Raw genomic sequence first — 15,822 nt, 5'->3', positions numbered from 1 at the left:
AAGTTGTATTGAAATCCTGGTTTTAAAGTGAATGCAATGTCCTGCTTAGATGTCTGATAGACAGCCTTACGGCCATTATTGTCTCAGTGCAACGTGCTGAATGGTAATTAAATATGGCACTTATGCTTCACTGATTCATTTCCTTCACAATTTTGGAGCTCAGCTGAATACATTTTTCTGTGGAGAAGGACTGTATTGTATCCAGTATGGCCTCATTACAAGGGCAGAAGGGCTTGGGTTGGGGGAGGGCAGAGGCCGTGAGAGAAGGGGGGGGGGGCACCCGGGGGGGGGCACCCCACGAAGACATTGTGCTTAACATCACTAAATACCTTCAACGCCACATTGTCCTTCCCAGTCCTAAATTAGTTGGGCTCCTTGTACAAAGCACTGATTTCATACAGGGAGATTTGTTTTAAGAAAAATCCAGCCTTGTGCAGGCAGGAAGCTCTCTGAAATCTAATGAAGAACACAGCAGTCATGCAGAGTTGTTAGTCACAAAGAAACACTGCTAAACAAAGCTGTGTTGATGGCTGCGAAAGGCTTGATCTGCCCGAGTTTTTTTTTCTTTTTGGTGGTGGTGTTGTAACTATAGACTGTCTGTGCTGGACAGTATCCAGCCAAGAGAGCCTTCTTGCCCTGCCCTGCCAGGCCTCCTCAGCTTGTGGATCTTCATGCAGAGGAACGCCTCTTTGGTGGCTGTGACAGGGAGAATTAGACGAGAGATGCGGGTTCACTTGCCCTGCGTAGGGGCTTATCTTGGGCTAAGCTGAGGGACTAATAGCAAAGCCTGCCTTCGCTCTAGCTGGTCTGAGGGCACAGGGAGCCATCTGTCCACTCTGTGGATAACTGACAACAAAGGGAGCAAACACTAAACACGGACTACAAACTATAAGGCCATTCATTTCGAAGATACCAGAACCAAAGAAGAGGAGGAAGAATTTTCTATGCAAGGTCAGTACTTTACACTCATCATTATTTCTGCATTACGGGCCTCTAATTCAGCAACAACTACAGGCTTCTGGCTGTTCACTGATCAGTTTTCGTTGGTAAAAAATGTTGTAAATTATAGTAAACTACAGTAAGATTATAGAATAGCCAGAAAGAAACTTGAAGTTGCTGGTTATGTACTTTAAATGGAAGCTAAACAATGTGTGCCTTTGTTTTAATGCACCACCCCTGACTCCTATTAGGTTGGGATCATTTGAGCGAGTTGGTTTTATGTACTCTGCTATGTAGCAAATATATTTTTTCTCATAGAGCTCTTTCCTTTCTCCCTGTTTCCTAGATAGTTAAAGCAAGAACTAATCAAGACATTGAACCAGAAAAGTAATGAAAATGCAATATTGTAACCTTTGTGCTGAGGGAGAAATCCATTGCTGTATTGCCTCGTGCTTATAGTCTGATATGTGGTGGCTCACAGAAAGCTATAAATAGTCAGCAGTCAAGATGTTCAAGAAGTTATTACTCTCACTGGGTTGGTAAAAACCATTTGTTGTGATAAAGATAAATATTAGACAAGTGTTGTAACAAAAAGGAAAAAAGTTGTTTAAATTGTTTATTTTTAAGAGGACTGTTTGGAGCAAAACCATAAGTAATAATCTTATATAATACAATAAATGCATCATTGCAATGTAGGTATATTCAAAATGCTGAAATACTCTTTGTGTTAGGCTCATCTTTGGAAAACATTGTCAAAATAAATCCCTCAAGTAATCCACTTAGACATTGTTCACCATTTCCCTCCAGGATTAAAGCCCTGTATTCTTCTTATGTTTTTTTATTGTCTGAGGAAGACTTCTGCCTGTCAGCGTTCAGGGAGCAGAGTTTCCTCTAGATTATCTGTTTTATCATGTATACTCTGTGGGTGCTGTTCTGCACCAGGGTTTTGTTCAGAAGTCTTGAGTACTGACTTGCTGGAGGTGACAGAAATAGGTCAAAAGGGTTTTAGCATTAACCAAACAAATCCTGGCCTATAGGATTAGAGCGAGATGTTGCTGTTTATTTGATGTATTCATTGTAACTTTATAATGATAGACAGAGAGCAGAACGTTGTAGCTATGGCTCTTTGATAATAGAAAAATACCCCTTCACTTGTTTATGATATCGTTAGGAATAAGCCCCTTAGCCCAGTCACGCATTATCAACACTGGAATGTGCTAGAACAAAAAATATATAGCAAACAGCTAAAAAAAAGCATCAACAAAAACAACAACAACCCAAAAAATGTGTAATTTGCTTATTAACTGATACTGACACATTTAAAGTGACCGACTTGTGCCATTGGTGGTGTGTGTTACATTCTCATTTTGGGTCTTTGTTTTTTAGGTGTGGGATGGCGGCAGAGAGTTCTGTAATTATTGACTTGTGTAAGTATCACAGGTGAGAGCCATGGGAGGGTCAATGATCTATTTTTAAAATAATAGTTTTGCTTTGTTGTAAGGAGTACAAGCTACAGCACGTTAGCTTAGCTTTAGCTTTGCTCAACGACAGGGGGAGACAGCTAGCTTTAAGGTCAAAAGAGCCTTGACTGGGAGCAGCAACCCCTGAAATGCAAGTGGACAAATTTTGGTTATGCAGGATGTTGGAGAGGGCTCATTAGGATTTATGAGGGCTGTGCTATATGATTGCTTTAATAGGAATAAGACTGGTTAGTGTACAAGCATTGATCAGGGTCAGTAAGTGATTTGTCAAGGAGGGATTATCTAAATGAAGCACTGCTGCCCCCACACCACCAACTAGCACACACATGCGGGTAAGACAGCTCTGGCCAAAGGTCTAAAGGTCAACACTTATGTCTTTATACAATACCAGGAACATAGACAAAGGGTGTAATCATTTAATAAAAACTAGCTTGAAAGTAAATATTTGGTATGACCACCTGAACCCGCTTAGACAAACCTTCTTGTAATTTCATTAGGTAGTTTTCAGGAATAGCTCTCCAAGCTCCTTGAAGGACTTTACAAAGCTCTGTTTTTTCAGTTGTCTGTCCAGACGATCCCACACTGCTCCAATAAGCTTGAGGTCCAGGTTCTGGGGAGGAATAATCACTCTATTTGACCTGTTGTCACTGATTTTCAGTCCAGTTCTTGGATCATTTAGCATACAACAGCCTTTTTTCCTTGTTTCCCTTCCTTAAGAACGGCTTTTTAAGAACCACCTTTTCATGAGGACCATTTTTGAGAACGGTTCAGTGAACAGTAGATGAATCAGCTAAAGACACAGATGCGTCTCTTAGGCCCTGTGTCAGGTCGTTGCTGGATTTTCTTCTGTTTTTTAAGGAAATCATATTCATGGTTTACTTGCTGGAAATAGCTTTTTAAGCCTCACACTTCTTCTTTTGTTCTACACTTGTCCAGTTTCCTTAAATTATTTAAGCCCACACTGCACATCATGCTGAGATACACCAAGTTTTCAGCTATTATGTTTTTGGAAATTGCCTTGTTGGTGAAAAAAAAAAATATATATATATATATAATAATAATGTTTGTAAAACTGTATTAACTTTTGCATTCCATAGATGCCATAGTCTTTGCAACTGGCTGCTAGTAGATCCTATTTCAAATTAATTATTTGCTAAAGTTTGTGTCATCTATAGACACAATATTTTTTGTCCCCTGAGGTCTCATACTTATTCTTGAATGATTGACTGGTCAGCAGTAAGTACCTTAATGAATAAAAAACAATTTCTTCTGAAAAGAGGCAGGACTAAAATGGGTGAAACTTCAGTCATTGTCCAAAGGCTCACTTTGAAATGCACCCAGAAAGTTTGGTGAACTATAGCTCAACATTTCTATAAAATATTAAAAGAAAGCCTGGTTTCTGCCAAAAGACATGAGAGTGATACACTTTGCACAGTATTGTCGGTGAAATTTTGGTCATTTTGTTTAGACAGAGGCTGGAATTGTATTGATTAGCCCCTCAAACTGCATACAAGTTACAGTGTGGTTAAGAATATGGAAATAAGTCAAGTCAAAGACAGAGTAGTGTGTCATGTCTTTGCCACCCTGCAGAAAGAAAATTCACAGTCTATTGATGATAGGGAAACATGCTTTTTTAAAAATAAATCAGCTTTGTATGGATCATAAAATGCTGTAGCTGTAGTTCATCATGAACCATCAAATTCTCATATCACCAGGCATGTTAAAACTTTATTATAGGATTGACATGAACTCTGTATTAACAGCCAACACCTTATACAAACTTGCCAACAGCATGCCAGCATGTTCTCTCCCCTTCTGCCAAGTTCTCAGCAAGTAAATCCATCATTTGCATTAAAGTTTTACAATCACATGTGACAGCTTACTAGGGCTAAAATCTTGGCAACCTTGAGTTACGTTATTTTTTCCCCCAGTTTAAATAGTTTATTTCTTCAACATTTTTATTAAATCCTGTCTTAAAAGTAAATGGGAAAAATCACTTATCGGAACCACACTGATCTAATAAACACTGTGACCTTGGTTCTTTATAGAGCGAGAGTCATCTCTCTGTCTGTTATAGTCCAATAAGCTGCCTGTCCCTCACTGTGTCGAGACATTCTTTATTTGTTCCACAAATACAAAGAATTGGATACGCAGCCATAACAGAAGCGACACTGTGTGGCGTCTGTGTGCCATTAAGGGACGAGTCACACACACACACATCACTTGATCTTCAGGCCTCCACAGCACAAGTGACTTTTTTTGTATCTTATCTTATCCGAGAGAGTCACACAACTTGTATTTAGCCGGAACTAAAGACACCATCTCATGGGAAGATTGTGCCTAGTGATAGTGTTATCTTCCTCTGCTCACAACTACATGATCAGAAGACGATGGTTCATAACTCCTCTGAGAGCATCAGTCTCATAATTTTTGTTTATAAAAAGGGGTGTCTGACTCCTTTTAGCAGCAACACAACTGACTGTTCAAACTTTGGAAAATGTTGTGCTTAGTCTACAGTAACTGTTGTTAAGGTAATGATCTGTAACAGTTCAAGTAGAGATGTATCATAGTTGGATTTAACAGTGATGTTGCAGCTAACCATGGATGCTTTTACATATGCTCTGTCTGGTAGCTCTTACCAACAAAATTCCTGTTGAGCACAGGAAATTATTAATTCCATATTGCACCTATGTAATGATCTCCCAAGCCAGCTTAAACCAGTAACTATATTGTCTTAACTTAAGTGGAATTTCATCAAAACAAAGCTCAACAAAAATGAACACTACATCATTTCATCTTAAAATTAAACTACTACTAGGATACCTGAGGGAGGCCTTAAGACATCAAAACAGAATACAGATCCGTATAGCAGGAATACGCACTTAGATTTGGCTTATTTCCTCCTCAGTTTTACACATCATTTTCTGAACATCCTGAAAACACTAAACTACTTGTGACACACAGACAATAACTCTCTTGTTGCAGAGTATTTACTTTGACGCTTTGATAACACGGGGGATGTCCGACAAGGAAGAAATGGCTTCAGATGGGAGTCTGAATGTTACGCTGACGCTAAGGCTGCTGATGCATGGAAAGGTAATCAACAGCTGTGTAAATTGTCAAAAGGAGCTGTGTATTTTTCCAGTAAGGGCCTATTTTGTGGTTGAATTGATTACATTCTCCTCTAAATGTGATAATCTGTGTGTTGCCTCTTGCTCAGATGCTTCTGTTTTGTTCACAGGAAGTTGGCAGTATAATTGGGAAGGTAGATTTAATTTACAATTTATCTGCATTCATAAATCCTTAATGATTTTTTCAGATTGTGTTGTTATCTTGTACTAAAACTAATCAAGCTGGCTATTTTCCTGCATGTTACAGAAAGGAGAGACGGTAAAGAAAATGAGGGAGGAGGTGAGCATTTGCTTTGACATCCTCAATGTGGAAATACGTGTTTTTTATAAATTCTGGCAGATTAGTCGCAACAAATCAAAGCTGCAATACATGTAAACCTGGGTTTCTAGAGTGGGGCTCGCATCAACATATCAGAGGGATCATCTCCTGAGAGAATTGTCACCATCACAGGACCCACTGAGGGAATCTTCAGAGCTTTCTCCATGATTGCACAGAAGTTTGAAGAGGTATGGTGAAACAGATGTGTGAATAATCCGTTGCAACTTTTCTTTCCACATACCACCATATGTTTGCTCTTTTACAAGCAAAATCTGAGAATTTTCCTGCCTTAAAGACAGCGAATGCAACTTTTCTTAAGTCATGCAAAACAACCTGAAAATAGGTGTCAAATAAAGCTGATACTCTGCAGTCAATACTGAAATAAATGCAAAATCATTTTGAATTTTCCCTTAGGATATCACGGCAGCAATGACAAACAGCAATGTGACAAGCAAACCACCTGTGACACTTCGTCTGGTTTTCCCAGGGAGCCAGTGTGGCTCTCTGATTGGAAAAGGAGGTTCAAAGATCAAAGAGATCAGAGAGGTAGGAGTCTTCTTCATTTTTATTTTCCAGCAGGAAGTTGTTTTTCTGCACCCAAACAGGCACAGAAAACCTCCTCCCCGGTGCTCTGACACCTTCAGTATCAAAAACTCTAGTCAAACATTCCTTTTTCTTTCTGCCTTGAAATGCATGTTTTTACCTTGTGACAATTCCTCTTATTACATCTGTAAGGACCGGTAAAGTTTGAATACTCATTCTGAATGGACAATATTTGTGAGACCCTCTTCAAATATTGGAGCACACATTGCCATTTGGCTTGCAGCTGCTCCCTGCATGTCAAAATGTGCTCGGGGTCATTTGTGGGCTCTTGAAACAGAACTTCAGTATGGATGATGGTGTGCTCTTTTCAGCAATAAATAGCCTTTTGTTGTCTTCTGTTGTCTGTTGATGTAAAGACCACGGGTGCTCAGGTTCAGGTGGCAGGAGACATGCTGCCGGACTCTACGGAGAGGGCTGTCACAATCTCTGGAACTCCACAGGCCATCACTCAGTGTGTAAGGCACATCTGCTCTGTAATGCTGGAGGTGAGCACTGTCAGACAGCGGACGACCTTCACATTCAACAGCTCCATTTAGGTGTCAAGTATATGTCACATTTATTTAGGATGTGGTGGAAGGTGTTTAATGGCACATTCAGGATATTTTTGTGGGTAAAGTGATGCCGTCAAGTTGTACTGCTTGGTTATCGTGCTGTATCTGATTCAGTTGTATACACACACACACACACACACACACACACACATATATATATATATATATATATATATATATATATATATATATATATATACAGATAGATAGATAGATAGATAGATAGATAGATAGATAGATAGATAGATAGATAGATAGATAGATTCCATCTGTGCTTCTGCATATATTTATTTCTTTACTATTATGTTTCAACTTCTCTGGTGATAAGTGACAGGATACATAAAGACAAAGTAAATGCAATTACAGGTAAAATTAAATGTCAGCATTAGCAAGTATAAAACGATATGAACTCATCATACAACCTGCTGTGAATCATTAATGCATCAACTGCTCTGGCTTTTCCATTGTCTTCAGAGGAGATGTACAACAGCATCTAAACATGGAACACAAATACAACATTATTTCTTTCATCACTATGCGATATTCATCATTAAAAAAAAAGGATTAGTAAGCTTGTTTTGTCAGATTATGGTTGTTCCTTATGTTCAGGAGACAAATATTTGGAGGGAAAAATATTTACATATGTCCACATGGTGACAGGTGGTGGTGAATGTGGTCATTTCAGGTTAGATGAATGAAAACAACTTGTTATGTTACAATGATCTTTTGAAATTCTATCCACAGATATAGAGAAAGCGCAAAATAAAAAAGTTAAGTAATGAGAAAATGTTTTGTCATGCATGTAAGTCTATCGTAATTATCTCTATTTATCTTCAAAAATTCAAAATTTTTTACAAAATACAATCACATTTTGTGAGGCGGACCAACTTAACTATTAAATGTTCTGTCTCGATATTAGGTTGCTAATAGTTTTTGAACACTATAATAGTTTTGATGAATATAACTCCATGAAGCAGAGATCTTGACTTGGATTAGGGTGTAGCACCCTCTTGATCATCTGATCATTATTTTTTATTAATATTAAATGATCAAAATATTCAAATAGACCCTCTTCTCAGCTCTGCTCACATCTTTCTTTGGTTCGTGGTTTCATAGCTAATGAGTGAAGTATAAAAATATTCAGGGAGAGTTATAAAATACAACATAAAATACAACAGTGCCAATGAGAGTTCTTCCCCAGCCTTAGGGGTGTGTAATTTTTTCTCCTTTTTCTGGTTTGTATGATTGTGTTTGTACAGTCTCCACCAAAAGGGGCAACAATTCCCTACCGTCCTAAGATCCTGCCAGCTGGAGCCCATGCAGTATTAGCACCACAACACTCTGCACAAGTAAGTAATCATGATAGAGTAATGTAGCTGTGACTTTAACTCATTAAGATAAGAAATATACATCAACTACGGCACACTTGTCATTACATTATGTATATTTTCACCACTAGAGGGTCACATATACACCACAAAAAAATGCTATCAGCAGAATAATGACCACGATCATGTTTAAAAGTACACAGCCAAATATTAATGTGGTAGAGATGTGAATAACTGTCATTTGCATGAATAACTGCCTCGCAGCGTGAAACCTGTCGTGTGTAAAGTCCATATTTTCCACAGGATGGCAAGCTGCTGTCCTGAATTTGGCACAGCCTGCTTTGACCTATCAGACATCTGTTTATGGTATTGGATTTCTTGCCATAGTCAAAGAGGGGAAAAAGCAGCAGATGACATTTAGATGAAGTTCCACCAGATCTATATGCATTAGAGCTCTGGAAAAGTGGAAGGAAATAGATTTCCACTGTCCTCGATTTCACTCTTCATATTGTGTGACAATTTTGTATTTCAGGTGACATGTTACAACATGTCTGCACCGCCCAGCCCTATACCCACAACTCATATCTTATTCCTTGCAGGCCTTTGCAATTCCAGGGCAGTATGCGTTTGCACATCAAGATGTAAGTATTCCCATCTAGGTGACTGACATTCGTCCTAATGATCTACTCCTGCCCACTCCTTCCAAGCCACCAATACGCCCTCTATGTACCTCTTTCTGCAAGGATGAAACTTCAGTAACCCTGATCTTTTGACATTACTAACACTAACTCACAGTAGCAGCATGCATTGATTGAAATGGAAGTGACAATCTTAAGAGTTTATAATCAGTTGTAGCTGTGTAGCCAGATATGTGACTGTTATTTTCTGATGACTTCTACTTGAAGCCAGCATGCTTTCTGAGGGAAATGAATCTCTTCACACTGACACCATCTGTGATGTTTGTGAACTTCAGATTGGCTCTGTATTGTAGTTGTCAGCTCCTCTGAAATAATCCAGTTTGATTGGTTAGCTCTAACTTCCTTCCTACCCTGCAGTTGACCAAGCTTCACCAGTTGGCTATGCAGCATATCCCCCTCCCTTCCCTTGGGCAGAGCAACCCTACCTTCCCTGGTACGTACCCACGGCTCCCCGGGGGAAGTCCATCTATCCCTCTGTCTTCACTCCTCTTTGAATCACACCATCAATACACTGCTGTCACTTCTGCGAGGATCAAGGATGCCTTCTTTCTCTCAGAGTTTACAGACTCTTACAGGTTTCATTTTACTAGATGGTGGCTTTACAGAGATGTGCTTAGAATAAATGATCTGTCATGTTTTCTAGTGACATTTGCAACTGTTTGCACATGAAAATAAGAAAAAAACAAACAAACAAAAGTATAGTGAAAAAGATGGCAAGTTTTAAGGTTAAGCCACCAAATTATTTTATTATGAGGAAACTTAAAACCTAGCAACTGAAATATTGATAATTCAAAACAGCAAGAAACAGAAAAACAGCAGCTTTATCTGCAGGGGAAATGTGAAAAATGACCACAATATTTACGCTTGAGTAAATATTTGACTATTTCTCACTACTTCTCATTACCTTCCAAATTTCAACTCCATTTGCCCAATTTTCCCCTCCCAAAAAAGAAAAAAACCCTCAAAATCAACCAAATCCTAATCTCTTCACCCCCAATCCTCCACCTTCACAACATTTCTCCTCCAAATCTAACAAAGTCTTGGCCAGACCATCCCTGACCTCATCCACCCCATATACTCATATATTCTGCCACAACTAACTACATTCAACACATTATGGCAAATATTGAATATTTAGATAGGAGTGTTGTGATAGCTAAGTTAAGAAGTAGCTTTAATAATTGTAGCAATATGAAATCTGTGCATAGAATGTGTTTAATGCATATACAGCATGTATGTTCATGCATATATTTTTGCCATGCCATTTTCAAGCTCTTAAAGCAGCATGTAACAGAAATAAACTAGTCAAAGTAGGGTGACTTATTATGCTATGAAAGAAAACATTAGCAATATCCAGCTGTTATACTATACCTTGTCCTAATTTACAGGATTGGATGCTTCTGTCCCCACAAGTACACAAGAGCTGGCAATACCTAATGATGTAAGTGCTCCATTGTTTGTGCTCACCCACTAAAACCTGCACCCTCATGCTACTGACTTCATTAAAAACTTTCTAGGAGGACAACTATAATGAGAAGTTTTGCAGCATGTACCTTCTTAGCCATAGAAAATAACTATCCTTTTTGTTGACTCATAAAAAAGATAACATCACATGGGGAAAATGCTAACAAATTTAAGATTTTATAAGTAGAAGCTCTACTTTGTGATGAGAATTAGTTTTCTCACAGAAATTGTTTGCAGTTATAAGTTTTAAGGGGAATAGTTTCAGGGAAATGTGCTTATTTGATTTCTTTCTGAGACATGGATGAGTGAGACTGTCACCACTCTCATGTCTGTCAGCTACAACTAACAGACAGCCAGAAGCTTAGACACTGAAAAAAAGTGAAGAGCAAGCAGCCCATGTCTGTCACTTTTGAGCTCTTGTTATACAGTCATGTTACAAAAGAAAGTACACTCCCTTTCACTTCTAAGGTTTTTTTTTTAGATCAGGACTAACTCATAAAAATAATATTTGGCATTTCAGTGGGTTACAGGTGGGATGTGTTGGGTGTTTCTGCAAGATTACAGGAATAACAAGAGGTTAATAGAAACCAAGAACAAAGTCCTTGGGTTAATGAGATGAAACTGAAGGTGACTGGTCATAATGCACAGCACAAGCAACTAAGAAGAACTTTAGCGGTGGGCTGATGAGTTGGGACCTGGACACTTGGAAATCTTAAAGTCAAACATGAACTCATCTGTTTAACAAAGTATTTTAAAGTCAGTGAGAGGGCTGGGTTGAAATTAGATCATGCAGCAGGACAATGAGGAGACAGCAGGACAACCCAAATTGCAGCAGCAAATCTACAATACAATAAAAAAATTGTCTTGTAATAGTTGAAAGTCTAGATCTTGACCAGGTTGGAATACTGTGACAGGAACTTGAGAGATATATGTATAAACTCCCGCACACAAACAAACAAACAAAAAATGCTGTAAAGAAAAGGTGGATAAAATTCCTCCACAGCGATGTGAGACTGGTCATGATAAACAGAAAACAATTGAAGTAACTGCTGCCAAAGGTGAATATAAAAGCTATTGATTAGTGGAGTGTACTTTGTTTTCAACAAGTTATTTTGGCATTTTAGTTTAGCTTTTGTTAAATAAATTGTGACACTCTGTAATTTGTCATACATTTTTTACTGCCTGAGGTTGTGTTGGCCTGATTTTAGGAATTGGTAAGGACCACTGAAACTAAAAAAGTTTTCTTTCTTTCTCTCATGACTTTAGTTCTATGTAATTATTCTAAAGTCAGTGCACAAGCAACAAGGCATAGTCTTTCTATTTGATTTTATTCATTCATTTATTTTTTGAGGGGGGTTTAGGTGGGAGTAGAGTTAGGGTGTCAGACTGTTTTGTGAGCTGAAGCAGTGCCATCCTGGAGTCTTGCTGTTACCAGGCAACCGGAGGAGAATCTAGGAAATTAAAGTGCCCGGCCACGAAACAGTCAAGCACGTAACCTTTCCTAAAACCGTAAATTGTCAGTCAACACCATGCGTCGAATACACATACGCTATTTGACATGAAAATTGGTAAACGTTGGAGGTGCTTGAGCTGTACACAGACCCTGGGGCTGCTTCTTCTATTTCCATTCCATCATATTTACCTCATGGATTAAAAAGTTGTATGACTCTTCTCAAGTTTCAGCAAAATGAATTAACAGATGCCCCAAAACATTGAGAATTTGCTCCGATTAAAAGCCAGTGATCATCTAGAGATATAATATAATAGGAGTATTTTACGATTTAGTTTAATTAAAAAGGCATATGAATATGGACTTGTTTGCTGTTTTTGCAATAATATAATAACAGCTTTTCCTCTGAAGAGAACTACTGCAGCAGCAGCTGCTCCTATTTCCTGTTTTCAGATGTAATTCCTAGAGAGTTTGGATACATGAGCTGTTTTGTTATTTACATGTTTCCAATTTCCCCCTTCTAGTTTATTGGCTGCATAATTGGAAGACAGGGCAGCAAGATCAATGAGATTCGCCAGGTCTCTGGAGCTCACATCAAAATTGCCAGTGCTACTGATGGCTCAGCCATGCGCCAAGTCACGATCACAGGCTCGCCGGCCAGTATCAGTGTGGCCCAGTACCTCATCAACGCCAGGTAAGACAATCCACAGGGCAGCTATGTCCAGCAGTGGTTCACTTCGCGGCCTGATGTTAAGACAGCCAAACAGCATGCTGTTGTATGAGGGCAAATTTGTTGTGTACAGGGTGAGGCTGGATTTGTTCCAGCTCACTGCTCCGTTCTCTTGACTGCATTAAAATCCTTTTTGTCTCTGCTTTTTATAACACATTCCCTCTTTGATTCTTGTATTTTTCTCCTCTCTCACCTCCCTTCTCCTTTGTCTCACCCCCCCATTTTCATTTTTTTTTCCTTCATCATCTTCTCTTAACCCCTTCACCATCATCTCAACTCACCGGCCTGCAGCTTAGAGATGGCTAAATACACCATGCAGGCTGCTTCCTCTGCGACCCCCGTTGATCTCAACATGAGCTTCTCTCAGTCTGCTCCCACTGCCTCCACCGCAGCTACTTCCATGGCCGTCCTGGCGGCCACCACCCCAGCCCCCACCACCATTAACGTCCACTCTCCCTCCACCTTACCAAGCATCCAAAACCCACACTACGCCGTCCCTGTTTCCAGCCTGCTTGGCATGAAAACTTTCCCTGTCCTGGCTGTCCACCCAGCAGCCGCTTCCAGCGTAACACAGGGTTTATCCCATTACACAGCAAAAATGAACACCTCTGGTGGCAAAAAATCTGAGAGGCAGAAGTTTGCTCCCTATTGATGCCATATTGATAAGTTTTGTCATTGTAGTTGACAGAAAATACGCTATTTAAAGATGGCAGATAATTTAATGTTAACATATAAGCTTGAAATAGCTTACACCAGTGTGTAAGCATTGTGACACTTATTTCTATAAACCAGGAGGATATTAGACAGAGACTGGAATGACAGTAGTGTTAAAACATGTCTTGGGTAATTAAAAGAGGCAGAAGAGGTGCATATGCACTCAGCATTATCATACGGACATGCATAACATTTAAGGTGGGTAACTCAGGCTTGTATTAGTATACAGGGAAAATATATTTTTCATATGGGTTCATGTTCCAGAGCTTTATAATAACACTTACTCCAGGAGATGAGTTCTCCATAATCCGTATATTGACTTAGTTTTCTATCTGTGTACGTAGTATTCTTTTTTTTTTAATTAGAAAATGTGAACTAGTATGATGAAATGTGCTGCTTTGTTGGCAGAATGCTGCGAAAATGTTTGTCTTGTACAATAGAAATAATTGTGTTAAGTATTTTTTAACAAGGATTGCTCTTTTTTTCTGTCATGTGTCCCCTTTTTTCCCACTATAGGCTCTCATCAGTGTTAGCTGGCTTGGGTGTTCTGTAGTAGCGTTGCACTGTTGCAGCTCTGATGGGATTATATTAAAGCCACAATGGATTCTAGTGGATTTGACTCCACCCAGTAATCCTGTAGAGCAGGACTCGACTAACTCATTATATACTGGTTCTGTAAAACTAGCTTGTTTCTTAAATCTAAACAAAAGGAGCACTTCAACTTTCAGCCTCTGAATAAGCACTGATCAGTTATTTTGAGGAATGTTTTATTCATGTGTTTCTGATGTGGATTTATTCCCAAACAATGCAGATTTGTAATATTTGTAAATGAAGTGACTTTGAAGTAAAAACGGTTCTTTTTATGAATGCAGTGTGGTTGTTTTGTTCTTACCTTAATATTAAAGAAAATACTTCATGCTTTTCTACATATTTCCCTGACTCATTAATATATACACTGACTCTTAAAACTGATTTAAAGGCCTTTTGACCAATCAGGCCCCGATTCAAAGGTACCAAAGAGAACAACCCAGGATCAAGGTTGTAAAAGTGAAAGGTGAGATTAATCTGCAAGTGTGGTTAAGATGACAACTAGAAGGACTGCCAGTGGTATTATGCCTTAAAATAAACAGACAAATGAATAAAAATGTAATTTGCATGTAACTCAAACCGTATGATTTAATGAAAATTGCCAAAAGACATTTCAAATTGTGAAACTGAACAATATCATTACCATAATACCATCCAAAATGATAGTATCCCTCTCTGAGCCTTAACTTATTCAGATGGACTCAGGCAAAATGGACAACTGACCTATGATCTGATGAGTCAAATATTTTATTCTTTTTGGTAATTATCAACAGAGCGTACTGCAGGCAAAAGAAGAAAAGAACCATCTGGTTTGATATCAGTGTATAGTTCAAAAGGCATCATCTGTGACTGCATGGGGGTGCATTAGAGCAAATAGTATAGGTAACATGCATATCTTTGAAAAGAGGTTGCAGGGATTATGGGGGAACTTCTGCAAGACATTTATTTACTCTCTCTGAGAAGATCTTGTTTATGTTAGCACAACAATTTCAAACCACATTATAAATCTGTGGAAGAAACTTAAGTTGCTAATCTGGCCTGCCTGCAGTCCAGATGTGCCTGTCCTCACTCTATGCTTGTCAGATAAAGCTGATTCTAGGTGAAAACAAACTTGGAGCTATGTCTGATTTAAATATGGATGTTGCTGAAAAAAGACAAATGTGAATGTCTAACAAACTTCTTCAACCTGGCACCACATAAGATTGATACCGTCTCCATAGTTTTAAGGTGTGCATCTAAGATTAGAGTATATTGATTTGTGTCCCCATGTCACCTTCTTTTTTATTGGTTTTGGAGTGTTTTGACTGATTGTAGCTGACCTCTGATCACAATGTCTAACTTTATCCTCAAGTCTTGAAAGTACATTTGTAGAGGATAAGCTAATGCTTATTTTTATATATATATATATATATATATATATATATATATATATATATATATATGTGTGTGTGTGTGTGGGTGTGTGTGTGTGTGTGTGTGTGTGTGTGTGTATGTGTATGGGATATTTGTTTCAGTCCCCAAATCCTTTAAATGCAAACTCATATCTCAAAAGCAAACTGACATGTATGAGGTTATATTTGCTTATGTTGTTACCTGATCTGCATAAACACAACAATCTGGCAACCAGCATAGAGTCAGCCATTGAAACACAGTTTATTTTTCTCTAAAGAGGAAATGTGCCTCCACAGCCTGCAGATCCAGAACATTAAGCTGCACTGATACTGAAATACAAGAATCAATATAGAGCAGTAACAGGGGCCATTACCAATATGCTGCATATAGAGATTTTGACAGATGTACAAAGACAACCTTCCACGACTAGTCCA

At 38.7% G+C, this 15,822-nt stretch overlaps 1 protein-coding gene across 3 annotated transcripts; it reads left to right on the top strand.

The window, feature by feature from the left end:
* Window positions 1-543: 543 nt before the first annotated feature.
* Window positions 544-14,236, top strand: zgc:110045 (uncharacterized protein LOC664755 homolog). 3 transcript variants are annotated; one of them, XM_042010487.1, is made up of 14 exons: window positions 544-951; window positions 2,326-2,366; window positions 5,406-5,516; window positions 5,662-5,685; window positions 5,799-5,831; window positions 5,942-6,058; window positions 6,285-6,416; window positions 6,830-6,958; window positions 8,284-8,373; window positions 8,952-8,993; window positions 9,408-9,483; window positions 10,439-10,491; window positions 12,489-12,658; window positions 13,925-14,236. In XM_042010487.1, the coding sequence occupies exons 3-14, from the start codon at window positions 5,439-5,441 to the stop codon at window positions 13,959-13,961; spliced, it is 981 nt and encodes a 326-aa protein (XP_041866421.1). In that variant the 5' UTR covers window positions 544-951; window positions 2,326-2,366; window positions 5,406-5,438; the 3' UTR covers window positions 13,962-14,236. The 3 variants fall into 3 exon arrangements, with proteins under 3 accessions (XP_041866421.1, XP_041866419.1, XP_041866420.1); XM_042010485.1 differs by having other exon boundaries at window positions 12,986-14,236; XM_042010486.1 differs by lacking the exon at window positions 2,326-2,366 and having other exon boundaries at window positions 12,986-14,236.
* The last annotated feature ends 1,586 nt before the right edge of the window (window positions 14,237-15,822 follow it).

Source organism: Melanotaenia boesemani, chromosome 16, assembly GCF_017639745.1.
Source record: "Melanotaenia boesemani isolate fMelBoe1 chromosome 16, fMelBoe1.pri, whole genome shotgun sequence".
Classification (NCBI taxonomy): Eukaryota; Metazoa; Chordata; class Actinopteri; order Atheriniformes; family Melanotaeniidae; genus Melanotaenia; species Melanotaenia boesemani.
The sequence above is the reverse complement of the archived record's forward strand: the minus strand, read 5'-3'. Positions and strand labels throughout refer to the sequence as shown.

Bases quoted from the DNA above. Each gene is read 5' to 3' on its own strand.
- zgc:110045 (XM_042010486.1), top strand. From the start codon at position 5,439: ATGTCCGACAAGGAAGAAATGGCTTCAGATGGGAGTCTGAATGTTACG. The intron at 5,686-5,798 runs GTAGATTTAATT...TGCATGTTACAG, and splicing joins TTGGCAGTATAATTGGGAAG to AAAGGAGAGACGGTAAAGAA. The intron at 6,959-8,283 runs GTGAGCACTGTC...GTGTTTGTACAG, and splicing joins TCTGCTCTGTAATGCTGGAG to TCTCCACCAAAAGGGGCAAC.